The 23361-nt window shown below is 38.4% G+C and overlaps 1 protein-coding gene across 1 annotated transcript in view; it reads left to right on the plus strand.

The window, feature by feature from the left end:
• The window catches only part of cplx2b (complexin 2b), a 40587-nt gene that overhangs the window by 3800 nt on the left and 13426 nt on the right, over positions 1 to 23361 (plus strand). Inside the window, exon 2 of the mRNA XM_073820808.1 lies at positions 12918 to 13073. Coding sequence (XP_073676909.1) covers positions 13043 to 13073 — 31 coding nt within the window. The 5' untranslated portion in view covers positions 12918 to 13042. The remainder of the gene's footprint in view (positions 1 to 12917; positions 13074 to 23361) is intronic.

Below are 23361 nucleotides of genomic sequence, written 5' to 3' on the forward strand. Positions count from 1 at the left end.
GTGGAAAGATGTTAGAGGGGTTGATTATAATTGAAAAGACCTTTAATCTGGCTAAATGGTCTGAAGATAATGCTCTTTGGATAAAATGCTTGCAGCAAGTATTTCAGCTGAAAGCTTATCTCTCTTCTCCAGATTTTTACTGCCTCTGCGTGGTTAGCCATTTGGCAGATACATACAAAGACGGAAAACACTTCAGACTCTAGGAAGAGGCCTGAGTTAGCTGAAACGGACAACCTATTGTACAGGTCAGCAGATATGCATTTTTTTAGTGCAAAACCTTCATCCGAAAGTATGAGAGCTGGTGGGTGTAGAATGATATAATAATTTAAATGAGTTGGAAAAGTTCGCAAGACTTTCACAAACTTTTCCAAAGCTTATTCAGGGCAAGAACATCCCACTTAGACAGAAAAAAAATACCATCTGTCTGATATGTAATGCATAAACCAGGCATATTGTATTATGCATCCATTCTAATCTATTTGCACAGGTGGTCCAGTGTTTCATAATTTGTATACTGATTTATTCTGGTGTTTTCACAAGATTGTACACGAACATATTGTGTGCATTCAGCGCAACTGTTTGTTTTTCACCGTCAGGCCCATCTGTTTGTAATGCACAGTTTCCACAGCACAATGGAAAAGTGTGAATCAGGCGTTAGCAGTGCAGTCAGCAGCAATATAGTAATGTGTAGATGACATGCTAACTTAAATATTCTTGATTGTGTGATTATTGTGGACAGTATTTAAAGAAAATGGTTCACCCAGAAATGAAAATATGCCAAAAATGTTCTCACCCTCAGGCCATTCAAGATGTAAATGAGCTTGTTTTTTCATCAGATTTGTGAAATGTGTCATTCTATCACTTGCTCATTAATGGATCCTCTTCAGTGAATGGGTGCCGTTAGAATAAGAGTCCAAGCAGCTGATAAAAAACATCACAATAATCCACAAGTAATCCACACCACTCCATTAATTAAAGTCTTATGAAGAAAAATGTGTGTCTGTAATAAGCAAATACATTATTACCTTCAAACCATTCCTTCCGACTATTGTATGAGTCCTTTATCCATAATATGTGACCCTGGACCACAAAACCAGGCGTAAGGGTCAATTTTTTGAAATTGAGATTTATACATAATCTGAAAGCTAAATATTAAAATATTAATATATAAAATATAAAAAAATCTGGAATCTGATTGTGCAAAAAAAAAAAAAAATACTGATAAAATCGCCTTTAAAATTGTCCAAATGAAGTTCTTAGCAATGCATATTACTAATCAAAAATTAAGTTTTAATTTACAAAATATCTCCATGGTACGTGATCTTTATTCAATATCCTAATGATTTTTTTTGCCATAAAAGAAAAATTGCAACTTTTGAGCCATACAATGTATTTTTGCTTATTGCTATGAATATACCTGTGCTGAGACGGGAAAATACCATCTGTCTGATATGTAATGCATAAACCAGGCATATTGTATTGCGCATAAATTCTGATCTATTTGCACAGGCGGTCCAGTGTTTCATAATATGTATACAAATCTTTATTTAATATTGCATTTTCACAAGATTGCACATGAAAATATTGTGTGTGCATTCAGCGCAACTGTTCATTTTTCACCATCAGGCCCATCTGTTTGTAATGCACAGTTTCCACAGCACAATGAAAAAGTGTGAATCAGGTGTTAGCAGTGCAGTCAGCGGCAATATAGTAGTGTGTAGATGACATGCCAACTTTAATGTGACAAGAGTTAATTGGCCCCCATTGGAGAAGGGGGTTCCCGTGACCTCTTGTGCAAGCCCGGCCCAGCACGCAATGATAGGCTTTGACAATTACATAGCGGGAGCTCAGTGGAAGTAGCTGCGGACCCCCTTGCTGAAATCAAGTGTACTCAACTGCTCTCACTCAGCTGAGGATGTAATATTCATATTCATACACTGGCTTAAGTGGGTCAGTGCTGACTCTTGATACATTGCCATTAAGTATTTGATTTTTCTTCTGTGCCAGCAATTCCCAAACAGAGGCTGTACTTGGGTTGTACTTTTAAAAAGTGCTTTGCTTTGTTAAACTAACAAGAAGAAATATTAAAACATACAGCCTGTTAAAAGACTAAAATAAAGTTGTGATAAACTGCTTTTTTAAAGAATATTTGTCACTTTGTGTGCAGTGCTTTTTACACTTGCAGCATCAGTCATACAGTGTTGCACACAAATTGCCTAAGCAGGGCTAAGACAAATCATAATAATAATATAGAAGAGAAATAGTTCAACTTCAGAAGTGATGCCTTTCAAAATCCCAGTAGCTTTTGGTTCACTTGGTGGCAATCTTTTAAAAAAAATAAAAAATTGGTGGAGCTAGAAGAGTCGTAAAATGTATGTTTAAATGTGTTTTAGTCTATTCACACTGCTTATAATTTCTTATTCATGGTTTTTAGTGACTTACAGTAGACTCAGCTCTGTGACATTGTCAAATTTATAAAAAGTAAACCATGCAGTGTACAAAAATACAAATTCACTGTAAAAAAAAAAAAAGGCAGCTGTGGTTGCTGGAAATTTTCTGTAAAAATAATGTGACGATGTTTCTGTTATTATGGGATGCCTGTACTTTACCACTTATAGGTAGATTTCATTAAGTAATATTATCATTTATTAACAAAAATTATTAAAATAACTTAAATTGGACTAAAAATAAATAAAAACGATAACTTAAAAAAAGTTAATAAATATGACAAAAACGTACAACAAAATGACTGAAACTTCTTTTAAATTAAAATTAAAATAGAAAAATAAAAACGAATTCAAATTTAATATATATATATATCCTTTAAGTAGCACAGGTATATTAAAAATACATTATATGGGTCAAAATTATGGATTTTTTATGCCAAAAATCATTAGGATATTAAGTAAAGAACATGTTTCATTGATATATTTTGCAAATTTCCTACGTAAATATATCAAAACTTAATTTTTTATTAGTAATATGCATTGCAAAGAACTTCATTTGGACAACTTTAAAGGCATTTTTTTCAATATTTGGATTTTATTTTTGCACCATCAGATTCCAGATATTCAAATAGCTGTATCTCAGACAAAATATTGCCCTATCTTAACAAACTATACATCAGTGGAAAGCTTATATCTTTAGCTTTCAGATGATGTATAAATCTCAATTTCAGAAATTTGACCTTTATGACTGGTTTTGTGGTCCAGGGTCACAAATATGCATTGTTCATTTACTTGTATTACTAACAATGTAACAGTATAGCTGTCTAAAAATCTGTGAACTTGGTAACGAAAAAACATGCATTTTAATGCATTTCTGTCCAGATCATGATAGACCTATTATAAACCTTAGGATTAGACTTTTCATCCAGCTCTGTGGCATTACATGAATCTCACAGTGTTTTAGTTTTGCACCTACAGCTCAAGGCACATGTGCACATGTACAGTGCTCTGCACTAGATCTGTGCTTCGTCGTGCTAATAAATGCCGATCCCCGGCAAAATGATTCCAGGCACGATGTATTAATATACATGCTGAGAATGAACAGATTGCTTTCCTGCTCCTGTGTGTTGGGATGGATCTGTATAGTTTTGTAGCCAGGCCCCATGCCACAAATTTAATCTAATCGTGAATGGTGCTTTTCTGTCAGAATGGCTTTGTAAACCAAGCAGAGCTGCTCTGAATTTAACCTAATTACCCTTCATGCCCTGCCTTCCTGTTTCCCTCCCACAACCTCTCACATCTTCTCTTGTGCGGGAAGTGTATCAGTTCCTTATTTACTGTCCAGACGAATCCACAGAGTGGGTTGAAATCATTTGGTTTGCTGTTACAGTTGCATAATCAGTGCTTTTATCTTTTATGTTATGACAGTTAAGCACAATGATAGAAATTGGCATATGGTTTAAGGATTTTGCGCTGGCAGATTTCCAGGCTCCAGATTGTGTGCATGGTTTCATACTTCTACATGATAATTTGGCATATTCACTGCAATTTCTGCTCTTTTAATCAAGTAATAATTGAAGCACAATGTGGTTTGGCAAACTCAGCAGAAATGTCACTGGTCTAAGTGTACAACTCGCCATCGGCATCATGGACATTTCTGCCTTGTCTTTTCTGCAAATGTCAGAAACTATAAAATAAATCATTGCAGCATGAGAATTAAATAAGGCATTAATATTTCTCCTTTTCAACAGTTTTACTCAACCAGACAGATATTTGTCCCTCATGAAACAGTGTTTATTGGTTTAATGGTGTAAACACTTCAGAAATGTCTAAAAACATTTTGTAAATGTCAGGCATGTTTGTTACCCTCAGGTAAGTGTTGTTCTTGTAGCTTTTTTATTTGAATTAACATGAAAAGATCCTCATTCTAGTACACCAAATAAGTAGGACAGAGCTAATCACCCTTTATTTTCTCTGTGATGTAGTCTAGAACCGCTGTCCTAAAATATCTAAAAATATACAGTATGTATGCAATATATGTAACAATAAACACCTCGTTCAAAATGTGGGGTCAGTAAATGTTTTCTTTCTCTCTTTTGAAAGAAACTAATACTTTTATTCAGCAAGGATGTGTTAAATTAATAAAAAGTAAAAACCTATATTAGAAAATATTTCTACTTTGAATAAAGTATGTACTTTTTACCTTTTTATTCATTAAAGAATTCTAATAAAAGTATCACAGGTTCCAAAAAATATTAAGCAGTTTGTTCCTGAGGGAATCTGAATCCCGATTTTAAGTACTCATTTAGGCAAGGGGGATGATTCAGTGACTCAATCATGAAGAAATTGCCTTGTTTTGTCCTCTAAACCTCATCTAGTTTTCCCTGCATCACTTCACTTCTATAGCCCATTAAATGAGTAAATAAAAACTGAAAATGAATTCAGATCACGAGGGTATTATGGGATTTAATGAGTGGAATCGATAAAGGTTCAGACACCAAATGGCTGTCCCTCAAATAGTATACTATAGGGAGTGATTTTGGACATATGCTAGTATACTGCTATTTACTATTTCTGCAATATGTTAATCTGACAGATAAAGTAAGATTAGAAAATGCTAGTATGCTGTTCTGCTTTTAGTCAGCCACTAAAAATCTTTTAAAAATTCTTTTAAAAATCAGCATTTTGAGCAAATGTTAAATGAATGATTCAGTGACTCACTCTCTGTTTTGCTCCTGAATGAATCAGTGTGTTGAAATGAATTAATTGAATGCATGATTAAGTGATTCACTCACTTGTTTTGCTCCTGAAACACTTAGTTTGTGTTTGAATGTATTGTTTAAATGAATGATTCAATGACTCACTCACTTGTTTTGCTCCTGAATGAATCAATGTGTTTGAATGAATTGATTGAATGAATGACTCACTCACTGGTTCTGCTCCTGAATCAGTTAGTGTGTGTTTGAATTAATTAATTGAATGAATGACTCACTGTTTTGCTCCTGAATGAATTTGTGTTTGAATTAATTAATTGAATGAATGATTAAGTGACTCACTCATTTGTTTTGCTTCTGATTGAATCAGTGAGTTTGAATTAATTGTTTGAATGAATGATTCATTGACTCACTCACTACTTTTGCTCCTGAATGAATCAGTGTGTCTGAGTGAATTGATTGAATGAATGACTCACTCTCTGTTTTGTTCCTGAATGAATCTGTGTTTGAATGAATTGATTAAACAAATGACTCACTCACTTGTTCTGCACCTAAATAAATTAGTGTGTTTGAATGAATTGATTAAATGAATGACTCACTCTCTGTTTTGCTCATGAATAAATCAGTGTGTTTGAATGAATTGAATGAATGGTTAAGTGGCTCACTCATTTGGTTTGCTCCTGATTGAATCAGTGTGTTTGAATGAATTGTTTAAATGAATGATTCAATGACTCACTCACTTGTTTTTCTCCTGAATGAATCAGTGTGTTTGAATGAATTGATTGAATGAATGACTCACTCACTTTTTCTGCTCATGAATCAATTAGTGTATGTTTGAATGAATTGATTGAATGAATGATTAAGTTACTCACTCATTTGTTTTGCTCCTGATTGAATCAGTGAGTTTGAATTAATTGTTTGAATGAATGATTCAATGACCCACTCACTTGTTTTGCTCCTGAATGAATCAGTGTGTTGAATGAATTGATTGAATGAATGACTCACTCACTTTTCCTGCTTCTGAATCAATTAGTGTGTTTGTATGAATTGATTGGATGAATGATTAAGTGACTCACTCATTTGTTTTGCTTCTGAATGAATCTGTGTTTGAATAAATTGATTGAATGAATGACTCACTCACTTTTTCTGCTCATGAATCAATTAGTGTATGTTTGAATGAATTAGTTGAATGAATGACTCACTATCTGTTTTGCTCTTGAATGAATCAGTGTGTTTGAATGAATTGATTGAATGAATGATTAAGTGACTCACTCATTTGTTTTGCTCCTGATTGAATCAGTGAGTTTGAATGAATTGTTTGAATGAATGATTCAATGACTCACTTGTTTTTCTCCTGAATGAATCAGTGTGTTGAATGAATTGATGGAATGAATGACTCACTCACTTGTTTTGCTCCTGATTGAATCAGTGTGTTTGAATGAATTGTTTGAATGAAGGATTCAATGACTTACTCACTTGTTTTGCTCCTGAATGAATCAGTGTGTTGAATGAATTGTTTGAATGAATGATTCAATGACTCACTCACTTGTTTTGCTCCTGAATGAATCAGTGTGTTGAATGAATTGATGGAATGAATGACTCACTCACTTGTTTTGCTCCTGAATGAATCAGTGTGTTTGAATGAATTGTTTGAATGAAGGATTCAATGACTCACTCACTTGTTTTGCTCCTGATTGAATCAGTGTGTTTGAATGAATTGATTGAATGAATGATTAAGTGACTCACTCACTTGTTTTGCTCCTGATTGAATCAGTGAGTTTGAATGAATTGTTTGAATGAATGATTCAATGACTCACTTGTTTTTCTCCTGAATGAATCAGTGTGTTGAATGAATTGATGGAATGAATGACTCACTCACTTGTTTTGCTCCTGATTGAATCAGTGTGTTTGAATGAATTGTTTGAATGAAGGATTCAATGACTCACTCACTTGTTTTGCTCCTGAATGAATCAGTGTGTTGAATGAATTGTTTGAATGAATGATTCAATGACTCACTCACTTGTTTTGCTCCTGAATGAATCAGTGTGTTGAATGAATTGATGGAATGAATGACTCACTCACTTGTTTTGCTCCTGAATGAATCAGTGTGTTGAATGAATTGATGGAATGAATGACTCACTCACTTGTTTTGCTCCTGAATGAATCAGTGTGTTGAATGAATTGTTTGAATGAAGGATTCAATGACTCACTCACTTGTTTTGCTCCTGATTGAATCAGTGTGTTTGAATGAATTGTTTGAATGAAGGATTCAATGACTCACTCACTTGTTTTGCTCCTGAATGAATCAGTGTGTTGAATGAATTGTTTGAATGAATGATTCAATGACTCACTCACTTGTTTTGCTCCTGAATGAATCAGTGTGTTGAATGAATTGATGGAATGAATGACTCACTCACTTGTTTTGCTCCTGAATGAATCAGTGTGTTGAATGAATTGATGGAATGAATGACTCACTCACTTGTTTTGCTCCTGAATGAATCAGTGTGTTGAATGAATTGTTTGAATGAAGGATTCAATGACTCACTCACTTGTTTTGCTCCTGATTGAATCAGTGTGTTTGAATGAATTGTTTGAATGAAGGATTCAATGACTCACTCACTTGTTTTGCTCCTGAATGAATCAGTTTGTTGAATGAATTGATGGAATGAATGACTCACTCACTTGTTTTGCTCCTGATTGAATTAGTGTGTTTGAATGAATTAATGAAATGAATGACTCACTCACTTGTTTTGCTCCTGAATTAATTAGTGTGTGTTTGAACGAATTGATTGAATGAATGACTCACTCAATTGATTTGCTCCTGAATGGATTAGTGTGTGTTTGAATGAATTGATTTAATGAATGATTCAATTAATCACTCATTGTTGCCTACTGACATCACAATGAAATCTGCTGAAAGAGCCAAGGAAAAAGCCCACTATGAGGTATAGAAAGATTACTTGATTTACTTAAATGATCATTGCTAGCATGTGCGCAAGTCTGTGTTTTATTGCAAATAGGCTGCAAATGATGTGTGGAGTTACGAAAATTACGGCGCATGCACGCAAAAGTAGCTATACAAACACAGAAAAGTGGAGTAATACAATCGATTTGGCAGAGTCTGTCAAGGAACAAAAAAGGATACTGAAAATGACTAAACATGCTGATATTTCCTCAAGGTTTTGATGCTATTTTCTCTCCCTTTTGCTTTCAAGGCTTTTTGTGTAGATACGAAACTGCCTGTCAGAAAGGTTTTAGACTTTTAGTTTGTTTTAAAGTTGTGTATTTGCCTTGAAGCTGAAAGCTCTAGGGTTGTGAAGAAAGTCAGGAGTCTTACCTCGTCCATAACTATTGATCCGAACTAGCCCCAGGCGTATTTTACCTGACTCATTAAGCTGTGGCTGAAGGTAGCTTCTTCCAATAGGCCTAATGGATGCAATCAGGGACCATGTGTACCACTCCTAAATGGCTGTCCTTGAAAGGATCTGTAAGAAGATAAGAGAGGATGCGGACAGAATCACGTAGAACCAATCTTTACTGAAGTCATTAGCCTATTGCCAAGAGATGCATGCCTGAAGTGAGCAATCCACCACCAGATACATTCACAGTTATTTCCTTTATGCAACAAGCTGTCCATGCAAATCAATTGATTTGCGGGGCTCAGACAGAGAATATGGGAAAAATATCTTGTGGAAATGCTCTATTGTGGAACTGATCTGGCTGGGAGGTTTTCCCACAAGGCATGTGAGACCTGTTTCTGATAATTGCTTTTTTATTTATAGGCTCATTTTTTGTACCAAAATAGAACCCCAAAAACATAAAAAGCATGTTATTTTATTAGACTTCAGACAGAGTGGCTTCCTGTGCATGTGGAAACACCATGTTTCTATTCATGCCTTATCATGTTGCATAATTGTGTAAATGTTAAAGCCTTTAATAGGAAGAGTAATAATTTCATGCCTGGCTAGGCAAAGTCTCAGTCAGCTCCATCCATGCTTTAAACAGCTATGTTGTTTTGAGACCTCTGATTTCAAAAATCTATCACAGTATTTAGTGCAATAAGCATCTCGATTTAATTGTCATATTATCACAACATCACTTTGTGCCATACATCAGTGGTTTTCTGTTTAGGAAATCAAGCGTCCTGCGGTGATCTTGTGGTTTGCTACTAAAATAGTGCTTATGTAAGAATCCAGTAATAGCACAGAAAGTATATGGCCTCTTGCTCTTCTTCTTTACTATCCTGAGCATTCTTGTATGCTTTAAGATCTAAAGGAGTTTGGTAATAAAAACACTTTTCACAGTGTTGCCATGTCCATCCATGTTTTTGCGCAGAATTAGGCTACTTTTAAACTGTTGCCATGGGTAGTGTTTTAGTTTTGTTTTTTGTAGTTTTGAAGCAATTTTGATAGCTATTTCACCCATGTGACAGGACTTGTTTTGGCAGAGAATGGGTTTTGTAATGCAGACCTGGCAACCCTGATTTTTGAGTTTCAGTTTATGCTTTCATTTGGCAAAAACTGTAACCTTAAGGCTGTCATTCTAATCCCATTATTATTCTTTTATTTCAGACTCAAAAAGGTCCAAAAAAAAAAAAAAAAAAAAAAAACATGTTAAAGAGACAGACAGACAAATAAAAACAAAGGATTACTATAATCCATACAAACAATTTCTCCAGTGCCTCCAAAGCAGCAAGCTGTACCTGGTACTGCTCTGGTCAGGCCGTATAAAAACAATTATAATTTCATTTTGCGAGTCCATGAGTCTCAACATGAATTTATAAACAACATTTCTTATTACAGCATTTAGTGTGGTCATATCATTCTGCACAAACAACTGGCTGGCACTGGACTTTCAAAAGAATCCTAAGAGCATCGTTGTATGCTATCATTATATCATTGTAGAAGCTCAAAGATGAGATTATCATATTATTTACATTTACATTTCACTAGAATGGGTGCTTGAGCTAGATGGAATGTGGTTCTATAGGAGATGACAGAAAAAGATTTATAATTAGAATCAAAGCAATGTTTGATAATGCAAATTGTTATTGCACCATGTCTTTTTTCAGTCAAGTAAAAACACTCTGAGGACAGTTTAATGGAAGCATTTATGCGCCAAACACTGGTAAGACTCAGCTACATCACGTCAGCTGTGTTGACGTGGTAGAGGTGGTTTTACTGGAGGCAGGTTGAATTGAACTGGTAAATGGCTCACAAACCCGACCACAAGGTCACAGAAGGACGTGTTATGGTAATCAGACATGGCAGGTGTTAGCAAACCCCCATTTTGACTCTGGAAAGGAAGATGAGCCTATGCATGTAGGGATGGGTCAGGATGACTGGTTTGATTTAGAATTATAACTCTATGTCTAGGAATTCTAGATTTAGAATTTTTGTTGTAATACTTTTCTTAACATTTTTCCTACAGTCAACTGATTTTAATCATTTTGCATGGTGGAGCATGGTTAAAGATGCATAAATAGAAGATCTCAGAAAATGTTATCATTCCATACTGTTTTGCTTTCATTCATGCACTTTAAAGCAGCACAAATTCACTGCCTATAACAATACATTTCATAAATGTTGGTCTGCTGTGAGCACAAAATGTTCGTGTTTTTATGCATAACATTAGGTCTATGTTTTGAGGTTAGTTTATTTGACTTATATTTGACATGTGACATTTTCTTTACTGTAAAATTAAGTTAATTGATAAAATAAAGTAGTAGAATACATTTCAAACAATGCATTTCATAATTATTGCATTTCAAATTTTATTTTTAATTTTTGTTTATATTTTATATAAATACACTACCAGTCAAAAGTTTTTGAACAGTAAGATTTTTTACAAAAGCTTAAAAAAATCATTAGATTGTAATAAAAAATCTTAAGAAAATATTTTCCTATTTAATAGTGAAGAAATATTTGTCTCTTAAATTTTTTTAATATACATAATTAAAAAAATATTATACACTACCAGTCAAAGTTTTTTGAACATTTTTTTAGTTTTTTAAAGAAATCTGCTCACCAAGCCTGCATTTATTTGATCCAAAGTACAGCAAAAACAGTTACATTTTGATCAATTTTTACTATTTAAAATAAATGTTTTCTATTTGAAAATATTTTAAATTGTAATTTATTCCTGTGAACAAAAGCTGAATTTTTAGCATCATTACTGCAGTCACATGATCCTTCAGAAATAGTTTTAATATTCTGATGTGCTGCTTCAAAAACATTTATTATTATAATTATTATTGTGTTTGATGAATAGAAAGTTCAGAAGAACAGCATTTACCCCAGCATTTATGTTACAAAAGCTTTTTATTTCAGATAAATGCTGATCTTTGGATCTTTCTATTCATCAAAGAAACAGAAATGTATGCAACGGTTTAAGATATTCATAATAATAATAAAAATGTTTCTTGAACAGCAAATAAGCATATTAGATAGATTTATGAAGGATCATATGACACTGAAGCCTGGAATAATGATGCTGAAAATTTAGATTTGATCACAGCAAAAAATTACATTTTAAAAAATATTCAAATAGAAAACAATTATTTTAAATAGCAAAAATATTTCAAAATTTTACAATTTTAGCTGTATTTTTGGTCAAATAAATGCAGTAAGGTTTTTTTTTTAAAACAAATAAATTCAAAAACCTTTGACTATTAGTGTATATTATTTTTTAAATTATGTAACAATTTCAAGAGACAAATATTTATTCACTTTTAAATATAAAAAATATATATTTTTCTTACAATCTATTGATTTCTTTGTGCAAAAGTATTTACTCTTTTTGTTACCTACACTGGTAAAACAAAAGTTTCTTTTGTAAAAAAGTAATCTTTAAAGAGGATGAATTTACAGAAGGTTTGGAGAGATTTTTATCAAGCCTTACTGCTTTTCTCTTTATCTGGGTCTATATAGACCTTGATAAAGTTCAAACTGTGTAGGTGTATATACAGCAATATTTCTACAGCGAGAATATAGGAAAAAGATCTCATAAAATAAAGAATTGTTTGAAAAGCTATTGCATACTTTAAGCAAATGGAAACATGCAGTAATTGGGGTAATCCATCCTTTAAATTTAGCAAAATGAACTTCGTTTTACCAAAGGGAGATGGAAAGATGAGGGGGAGGAGTGTGGGCGAGTATGAATGAAGCTACTGGAGCCACAGAGAGAGAGAGAGAGAGAGAGAGAGAGAGAGAGAGAGAGAGAGAGAGAGAGAGAGAGAGAGAGAGAGAGAGAGAGAGAGAGAGAGAGAGAGAGAGAGAGGGGGATTATCAGAACGCAGAGTTTTCATGTTCCAGCTATTTGAGCATTTCTTAACGTTCAGTTAGGAATTCTTCAAGAAGAACAAATTGCAAGTCAGTTAGCTGGTAAGTGGAAGCAGATTGAATAAACACATAATAGGAACTAGTTACAAACAGTTGCGCACATAATTTCGGTTTGTTTAATGCCTCTTTCATTAGTATTTTTAGAGGTATTTGACTGCCATGTAGGGTTCTGGTTTGTTTTATTGTTGTTGCCGTTCATGACGTTTTTAGCCAGGGTCTTAGTGAACTCATATTTGCTTTGTAAAGCTAATTTTGTGCATGCATTATGTTCAGGTGGCTTTTTTGAGTTGTGAATTTGTTGTGTGGGATGTTAAAAGTGAGCTCAGATGCTCACAGATGTGATGGATGAGGATGTATTGACACTAGTGATCAGTATTATCTATTTGAACTGATTTATGTCCCTCTATTCCCAATAGGTGTGAAGGATTCATCAGGACACAGACGACTGACACACTGTGGTGGACCGGCAGAATCAGAATCACAGCTAGACTAAATGCAACAATCTCTTTAGCTGGAATAGGACCACATATCTGAGTACATCATGGATTTTGTGATGAAGCAAGCGCTGGGTGGTAAGTGTCATCTTGTTATTAACTATTTTGCATAAAACACGGTGCTGTTTCCACAAAGATGTACTGTATGTGAATTGGTCTCAATCCATATTAAAACCTATTTAGACTGTATTGTGTGTGTATGTACTGTAGTGTTTATTTGGTTAGTGTTTTTGGTAAAATTAACATTTGCTAAAATTAACATTAAGATTAATAAATGCTGTAGAAGTATTTTTCATTCGTAGTTCATGTTAACTAATGTAGTTAACTAATGTTAACTAATAACCTTTACTGTAAAGTGTTACCGTGTTATTGTAGTATCAGTAATATACTATTAAAGTTATATATATATATATATATATTGTTTTTAATTTTCTTTTTAATTTTAAAGTTTTAGTAATTTAATTTTGTCTTTTTTATTTTTTTAAATACGTCTATATAGTTTTTTAAAAAAACAATTCAGTTTTAGTTATTTTTAGTACATCGTGACACTAAATTAAAAATATTTTTTATATTTTTTTACTTTTTAATTTTAAAGTTTTATTAATTAAATTTTTATTAATTTAATTATTTATTAAATTATTTTTTTATATATCTATATAGTTTTTAAATGTTTTTTTTCAGTTTTAGTTATTTTAGTACATTGTGACACTAAATTAAAAATAAGAAAAGGTGCAGAAAAAAGTATTTTTTTATTTTATTTCAGTTAACATTTATTTTTATTAGTAATAAAAGTAATAAAATTTTATTTTTATTTAGTTATTTATTTAGTTATTTATGGATTTAGTTTTATGTGTTCGACACTTGGCAGGAAGTTTTTTTTTTTCATTAAAATTAAATAAAATATATTGTTTAAATAAAGCAGTAGTAGTATCATTAGTGATATAATATTATAAAAGTTATTATATATTATTATAAAAGTTAATTTAGGTGTTAACAAATTATATATATATATCCATCTATACACACACACACACACACACACACACACAAATCTATCATTTAGTTTTTTCTTTAATTATTTATATTTCCTTTATATATGTGTAATTTTCACTTAATAATACCATGTAATAATAGTTCAGTACAGATTTTTTTTTACTGTGAAATTTGATATTTTGTAATTAAATAATAATATTGGTAATTAAATTATTCAAACATTGTGTCACAGCACAGAGGGAGGCAGAGACGGAGGTGAATGTATAAGATAAAAGGTAAGTTTATTAACAGGTTTGGTAAGTATATTGAAGCAGGTATTGAGGTAAGAGTTCTTATCTGAGATGTCCAGCGTTCAGGTAAGTAATTCCAACAATGGAACCAGGAAACCATAGAGTCCACGGGAAGAGCATGCAGGGGTGTGATCGGTAGATCAGACAACGAGGAATGAATCTGTCCGGGTATATATAGGGGAGCTGATTGGATCCAGGTGAGTAATTAGTACTCAGGTGACAGTGAACGTGTGTGTGTGTCTTCAGGGGGCGTGGTTGGTGGATCTTGCTGTGGTAGAACTCTGACATTACCCCCTCCTCCAGGGGCGGCTCCCGACGCCCCTCTCCGACGTCGAGGACGACCTCGACCGCGAGGGGCAGGACGTTCTGGGTGGCTCTGGTGGAAGTCCGTCAGAAGTTGAGGATCGAGGATATCGTCTCTGGCCACCCATGATCTTTCCTCCGGTCCGTACCCCTCCCAGTCGATCAGATATTCCAGGCGGTTGCCCCGACGTCAGGAATCCAGGATCTCACTCACGGTGTAGATGGAAGGTTGATCCAGGATCTCCGGAGGAGGGGTATCAGCTTCAGCTCCAGGATTATCTGTGGCAGAGGGAAAGTACGGTTTAAGGAGTGATACATGAAAGGTGGGATGGATTCTGTACCTGGGTGGGAGCTGAAGCTGATATGTCACTTCGTTGATCTGCCTCAGGACCTCCAATAGACCGATGTAGCGGGGACTTTTTGCACGGTAACCTCAGCCTGATGTCTCTCGTAGACAACCACACCTTGTCTCCAGGTTGGTATAATGGGGTGGGTCTTCTACGAACATCGGCGAATTCCTTGTGGCGTCGGATGGCTCGTTGTAGATGTTGATGAGCTGAGTCCCACACTCTCTCGCTCTCTCGGAACCAGTAGTCTACACATTCGTGGGTTCCTCCGTCCAGGGAAACAGCGGCGGCTGAAAACCGAGTATGCACTGGAAGGGAGTTAGTCCGGTGGTCTCTTGGCGGAGTGAGTTCTGTGCATACTCGGCCCACGGGAGGAACCTGCTCCAGCTGTGTTGGTTAGCGGAACAGTATGACCGGAGGTAACGTCCAAGCTCCTGGATCTTCCTCTCAGTCTGGCCGTTGGTCTGTGGGTGGTATCCTGATGAGAGATTAACAGAAACACCAAGTGACTTGAAGAATGATTTCCATACATGCGAGATGAATTGTGGACCCCGGTCCGACACAATCTCCTTGGGGAGACCAAAGTGACGGAATACGTGCTGGAAGAGTAACTCGGCGGTGTTCATAGCCGTAGGTAGGCCTGCCAAGGGGAGAAATTTGCAGGCCTTGGAGAAACGGTCCACTACAACCAGCACGCAGGTGTTACCTTCAGATTCTGGGAGGTCCGTCACAAAGTCAACCCCGAGATGGGACCAGGGTCTCTGCGGGATGGGTAGTGGCACCAGCTTTCCTGTGGGCAGATGACGAGGAGTATTAGAGGTGGCACAGACTGAGCAGCTTTGGACATACCTGATGATATCCCGGGTCATACTGGACCACCAGTACCGAGATTGGATGAGCGAGAGGGTCCGTCTGCTACCTGGGTGTCCAGAGCCCGGAGACTGGTGAACTGTGTCCAGAAGGTGTTGACGCTGGGAGCTGGGTACGTAGATTTTACCTTCTGGACATTCCGGCGGAGCAGGCTCTTGGAGAGTGGCGTCGTGGATCCAGGTGTCAATGTCCCACTGGATGGGGCTAACAATGAGATCTGAAGGAATGATGTTTTCAGGCTCAACCACGGCATCGTGGGAGAATTGTCTGGATAGAGCATCAGCAGGAATGTTCTTGGATCCGGGACGGTAGGTTATCTTGAACTGGAAACGTGTGAAGAATAATGCCCATCTGGCTTGGCGGGGGTTGAGTCGTTTGGCTTCTCGAAGGTATTGAAGGTTTTTATGGTCCGTGATGATGGTAAACGGATGGTTAGCCCCTTCCAGCCAATGACGCCACTCCTCCAAGGCGAGTTTGATGGCAAGTAACTCACGATTGCCTACATCGTAATTTTGCTCCGCCGGAGACAGTTTCTTGGAATAGTAGGCACAGGGATGGAGGAGAGTGGACTCACCAGCTGCTTGCGACAGCACTGCTCCGATGCCGATGGTGGATGCATCTACCTCAACTACGAACGGGAGATCGGGGTTAGGATGGTGTAGGAGAGGAGCAGTGCTGAAAATCTTCTTAAGTTGCTGGAATGCTTCGTGGGCAGAGGTGGTCCAGACCAGATGTTTGGGTCGACCACGTAGGAGGGAGGTCAGGGGTGCAGTGATGAGACTGTAATCCTTTATGAATCGGCGGTAGAAGTTGGAAAACCCCAGGAAGCGTTGAAGTTCCTTGACTGTACTGGGTTTGGGCCATTTCAGGATGGACTGCACCTTTTCCAGGTTCATTTGCACACCCTCGGGGCTGATGTTATAACCCAGGAACTGAATCTTAGTCTGGTGGAACTCACACTTCTCAAGCTTGAGGTACAGCTGATGTTGGCGCAAGACTTGAAGGACCTGACGGACGTGCTGGCGATGTTCGGCCTGGTTCCGGGAATAAATCAGAATGTCGTCAATATAGACGACCACAAACTTATGTAGAAATTCCCCGAACACCTCGTTCATAAACGTTTGGAAGACAGAGGGACTGATGGACAAACCGTAGGGCATAACCAGGTATTCATAGTGGCCAGCAGGTGTTATGAATGCTGTTTTCCACTCGTCTCCCGCACGAATACGAACGAGGTTATAAGCACTCCGCAGGTCCAGCTTGGAGAAGATGTGAGCCCCACGGAGTTCCTCGAGGGTGGCAGGAACGAGTGGAAGAGGGTATGGTTGTTGGAGGATGTTGGCATTAAGTTGACGGTAATCAATGCAGGGACGGAGACCTCCATCCTTCTTACCCACGAAGAAGAAGCTTGAGGCAGCTGGTGAGGTGGATGATCGAATGAATCCTTGCTTCAATGCTTCCTGGATGTACTCCTCCATCGCCTGGCGCTCCGGGTTGGACAAAGGGTAGACGCGTCCTTTAGGTAATTGAGCCCCAGGTAGCAGGTCGATGGAACAGTCCCATGGCCGGTGAGGAGGAAGTTGGGTGGCAGCTTGCTCTCCAGTACCAGAACCCATGCAAATCGATTCAACACATCTCTCATGGTCAGAACGTCAAGGTACTGGAGAGCAAGCTGCCACCATAGCGGACTGAAGAGCGGTTTCAGGTGGCTGGCAGGCGGCTAGGCGCTGGGATACCCTCGTAGCTCGCTGTAGAAAGGTCTCCAACCCGATGTTGTCGTCATAGATGGCCATAGCGGCGCGAATATCCGGGTGGAGACCGTGACGATAGGCACCCAGCAGCGATGTCTCATTCCAGCCACTAGCCGCCGCCAGCGTCCGGAAATGAAGGGTGTACTCGTGGATGGAAGAAGAACCTTGTTGCAGTCGGAAGAGCTGATCAGAAACGGTGAGTATATCTGTGTTTGAACTGAAAACCTCAGAGAAATGACAGGTGAATTGCTCAAAAGACTGAATTAAAGGAGTTTTAGCTTGCCATATTGACTTCGCCCATTGTAGAGCTTTTCCGGTGAGTAGGGAAATGAGAAACGCTACCTTCGATTCATCCGTAGAAAATTGCTGTGGTTGCATCTTGATGAATAGTTGGACTTGCAGTAGGAAACCGCTACACTCAGCCGCTTCACCCGAATATGTGTTTGGTAAAGCCATGGGACTTCCTGAGGCAGATGGCGGCGCGGGAGATGGTGTTAGCGCCGCTTTGAAGGCTTTGATGAGTTCGGTGAGTTGATCTGGTGCAGGTGTTTCCTCGTTGTCCATTATGTTGTTGGTCTTATCTTCTGTCACAGCACAGAGGGAGGCAGAGACGGAGGTGAATGTATAAGATAAAAGGTAAGTTTATTAACAGGTTTGGTAAGTATATTGAAGCAGGTATTGAGGTAAGAGTTCTTATCTGAGATGTCCAGCGTTCAGGTAAGTAATTCCAACAATGGAACCAGGAAACCATAGAGTCCACGGGAAGAGCATGCAGGGGTGTGATCGGTAGATCAGACAACGAGGAATGAATCTGTCCGGGTATATATAGGGGAGCTGATTGGATCCAGGTGAGTAATTAGTACTCAGGTGACAGTGAACGTGTGTGTGTGTCTTCAGGGGGCGTGGTTGGTGGATCTTGCTGTGGTAGAACTCTGACACATTGCTATTTATTTTAGGTATGTAATAGTCATCACACCAGTTAATTTAAAATGGTACCACATTGTACAAAAAGTCTGTAATATGTTTTTGAAATGTATACATTCTTAACAATAACAAAGCAAAGTGCTTATTGATCTGCCTATAGTTTTGCTTTATTTTACATGCTGTTTGTACAGTATGTGTTATAGATTTGCACCATCCTTTAAACATAAGTTTGTCTAAAGGTCACTGAGCCCTTAAATCAATCTCGTGATTTGGTTTTATCAGCTGAGTGACTATGGGCAATAAAACGAAATGTATTTCTCCCCTGTCAATTCCCTTGAGTGGGCCAGATGTAGCAGATTGCATTGTGACCACTCAATGACCTTCTGCACGAGGTGTCTTTAAGAAACCCAGATTGTCTTTTCAGCGCACATCGTATTTTACACAGTTCCTTTGCTGTTCCGCATGGATGAGGGCGAGACGTTGGATTGAGACTATGAATTGCGAAACATACAATGAAATATGAAAGAAATGTGTCATGTGGCACTTTTAATATATCAAAAAAAAAAACTTTGATATGTAAATGTGACCTGAATTTGATCCCAACGTCTAATTTTGTAGTTTTTTGCTTAGTTTGAAGCCTAGATATTATATACCAACAAGGCTTAAATTCTACTTGATAGCTCTGAGGTAATGGAGCATGATTTACTCACGAAAATCATCCATTATTAAACAGACTTCCTAGCCTGATTTCCTCAACCCTTGCAAATTATTCAGAAGCATTTAGAATTTCTTCAAGATCCCACAGAGAAGAGTCCGCGTTCAGCAGACGGGAAAAAACAACCTTTATGTTTGTTGTCTGTTGGTGTGAAAGTCTTTTATTAAAGAAAGATGGAAAACAGAAGAAGGGCATAATGTAATAAAAAATGTCCTCCAGAACAGCCCTGCTTATTAACTCTTTCACCGCCAGCATTTTTGATCATACTGAATATTTTTTTGTATGAATATCTGAACATGCAATATTGTATGAACAAAAGTGAATGGGACATAAAAACGCAATCACAAGCAAAATGTCTCCAGATACATTCTCCAGCCTCATGAATCATTCTCAGATTCCCTTCTTTTTGTGTAAGATATTTTAAGCAAGATATTTGTTTTTCTATTTGTTGAGACTGTTTTAGAAATCTAAATTTCCTTGATCTTTTGACATATCCTATAAGTTTTAGAACACAAAACTTTCTCTTTAGTCTAAAAACAGCTTATATTAAAGCCAAATGTGCCACTTGTTGATGTAATAGTGTGGCTAAACACCACCTCCGCAGAAGATCAATGCCTGCTTACATTGCTGCCTGTTTAGCCCCACCCACTGATTCTACATCTCACCTTTTTAACCCTGCCCACCAATTCAACATCTCTGCCTGTTTATCCCCACCCCCTGATTCTACGTCGCTGCCTGTTTAGCTCCGCCCACCAATTCTACATCGCTGCCTGTTTAGCCCTGCCCACTGATTCTACGTCGCTGCCTGTTTAGCCCCACCCACTGATTCTACATCGCTGTCTGTTAAGCCCCACCCACCAATTCTACATTGCTGCCTGTTTAGTCCTGCCCTCCAGTTTTACAATGCTGTCTGTTTAGCCCCACCCACTGATTCTACATTGCTGCCTGTTTAGCCACGCCCACTGATTCTACATTGCTGCCTGTTTAGCCCCACCCACCATTTCTACATCGCTGTCTGTTTAACCCTGCCCTCCAGTTTTACATCACTGTCTGTCTAGCCCCACCCACCGTTTCTACATCGCTGTCTGTTAAGCCCCACCCACCAATTCTACATTGCTGCCTGTTTAGTCCTGCCCTCCAGTTTTACAACGCTGTCTGTTTAGCCCCACCCACTGATTCTACATTGCTGTCTGTTTAGCCCCACCCACCGTTTCTACATTGCTGTCTGTTTAGCCCCACCCACTGATTCTACATTGCTGCCTGTTTAGCCCCGCCCACAGATTCTACATTGCTGTCTGTTTAGCCCCACCCACTGATTCTACATTGCTGTCTGTTTAGCCCCACCCACCGTTTCTACATTGCTGTCTGTTTAGCCCCACCCACTGGTTCTACATTGCTACCTGTTTAGCCCCGCCCACAGATTCTACATTGCTGTCTGTTTAGCCCCACCCACCGTTTCTACATTGCTGTCTGTTTAGCCCCACCCACTGATTCTACATTGCTGCCTGTTTAGCCCCGCCCTCTAGTTCTACATCGCTGCCTGTTTAGCCCTGCCGATTCTACATCACTGCTTGTTTGTCCTCCAATTCTACATCGCTGCCTGTTTAGCCCCAACCACAGATTCTACATCACTGCCTGTTTAACCCCACCCACTGATTCTACATTGCTGCCTGTTTAGCCCCGCCCTCTAGTTCTACATCACTGTCTGTTTAGCCCCACCCACTGATTCTACATTGCTGCCTGTTTAGCCTCACCCTCTAGTTCTACATCGCTGCCTGTTTAGCTCCGCCCACAGATTCTACATCTGTCTGTTTAGCCCCGCCCACCAGTTCAACATCGCTGCCTGTTTAGCCCCGCCCTCCAGTTCTACATCACTGCCTGTTTAACCCCGCCCACAGATTCTACATCTGTGTCTGTTTAGCCCCGCCCTCCAGTTCTACATCACTACCTGTTTAGCCCCGCGCACAGATTCTACATCACTGCCTGTTTAACCCCACCCACTGATTCTACATTGCTGCCTGTTTAGCCCCACCCTCTAGTTCTACATCGGTCTGTTTAGCTCTGCCCACAGATTCTACATCTGTGCCTGTTTAGCCCCGCCCTCCAATTCTAATTCACTCCATGTTTAGCCCCACCCACAGATTCTACATCACTGCCTGTTTAGCCCCGCCCACAGATTCTACATCACTGCCTGTTTAGCCCTGCCGATTCTACATCACTGCTTGTTTGTCCTCCAATTTTACATCGCTGCCTGTTTAGCCCCACCCACAGATTCTACATCACTGCCTGTTTAACCCCACCCTCTAGTTCTACATCGCTGCCTGTTAAGCTCTGCCGATTCTACATCACTGCTTGTTTGTCCTCCAATTCTACATCACTCCCTGTTTAGCCCCACCCACAGATTCTACATCACTGCCTGTTTAACCCCACCCACTGATTCTACATCACTGCCTGTTTAGCCCCACCCACAGATTCTACATCACTGCCTTTTTAACTCCGCCCACCAATTCCACATTTCTGCCTGTTTAACCCCACCCACAGATTCTACATCACTGCCTGTTTAACCCCACCTACTGATTCTACATCACTGCCTGTTTAACCCCACCCACAGATTCTACATCACTGCCTTTTTAACTCCGCCCACCAATTCCACATTTCTGCCTGTTTAACCCCAACCCACAGATTCTTCATCACTGCCTGTTTAACCCCTCCCACTGATTCTACATCGCTGCCTGTTTAGCCCTGCCCTCTAGTTCTACATCTGTCTGTTTAGCTCCGCCCACAGATTCTACATCTGTGTCTGTTTAGCCCCACCCACCAGTTCAACATCGCTGCCTGTTTAGCCCCGCCCTCCAGTTCTACATCACTGCCTATTTAGCCCCACCCACAGATTCTACATCACTGCCTGTTTAACCCCACCCACTGATTCTACATTGCTGCCTGTTTAGCCCCGCCCTCTAGTTCTGCATCTGTCTGTTTAGCTCTGCCCACAGATTCTACATCTGTCTGTTTAGCCCCGCCCACCAGTTTAACATTGCTGCCTGTTTAGCCCCGCCCTCCAATTCTACATCACTCCATGTTTAGCCCCACCCACAGATTCTACATCACTGCCTGTTTAACCCCACCCAATGATTCTACATCACTGCCTTCTTAACCCCGCCGACCACTTCCACATTTCTGCTTGTTTAGCCCCATTTGATATGTACTGAGTGTTTATGTGTCCATATACAACTGTTAACCAATCTACAGTCCGCCACGCCTGTTAAACAGAGCGTTCTGATGAGAGGGGTCAAAACAGGACACAAAATAGCCTATTGTATCTAAATTATTATTTTTTTATGTAAAAATCTTGATATCATTATGAGTTATCATTATGATTATCAGAGAACTGTACAGAATAATAAAAGAAGGCAGTTCATGACCCCTTTAAATGCTAGCTGTGTTTTTGTTATAAAATACAAGTGACCTATTTTACTACTACTTTACTGTTATAAAAGAACCTAATTAATATGCTAATTTTCTAAGCACTGATAATTCACGTATCATTAAGAATTAGGCTGTTCTCAGAGGTACTGCATGCAGTTCGGCCGCTGTGCCATCGTTATGCAGAGCCCAGATTTGCTCTACTATCCAGAACCATCACTGCTGTTCCTGCCAAGTGCTTTGATGTAAAGCCATGAAGTGTCTGATAGAGGGATGCAACTCTTTTGTTATGTTAACCAGCCTCTGTGTGGCTTTTAACAGACAACAGGACTACACTGAGTGGCCTACATCTTGCTTTAGGCTCTCAGGAACAGCAGTTGCATTGTCTTTTTAGAACAATTAATGTGACGTGACTGAACCATCTGAAGCATTTTTTAATAGCGTGCTTAAACATCCTGAGTGGCCTGACAACAGCAACAGTGGCTCAACAAATAGTGACAGTGGAATGAGTTGGGGGCTGTCCGTTAAATAGAACCATTAGAGGAGTGGTCAGGACACCTGTTTGACAAAAATCATAATTGTTTTCAATTTCTTTACACTCACACTTTAGCTGTCAATGTGCAATTAATATTTGAACACATAAGTCTGTGATACAGACTGAAATTCACCTTAAACAACTGCAAAAAAATTCTTAAGTAAGAAGTTCTGTAAAATGGATAAATATACCTGAGAACCTTATATTAGATTATA

The sequence above is a fragment of the Garra rufa genome, chromosome 16 (genome assembly GCF_049309525.1).
Source record: "Garra rufa chromosome 16, GarRuf1.0, whole genome shotgun sequence".
NCBI lineage: Eukaryota > Metazoa > Chordata > Actinopteri > Cypriniformes > Cyprinidae > Garra > Garra rufa.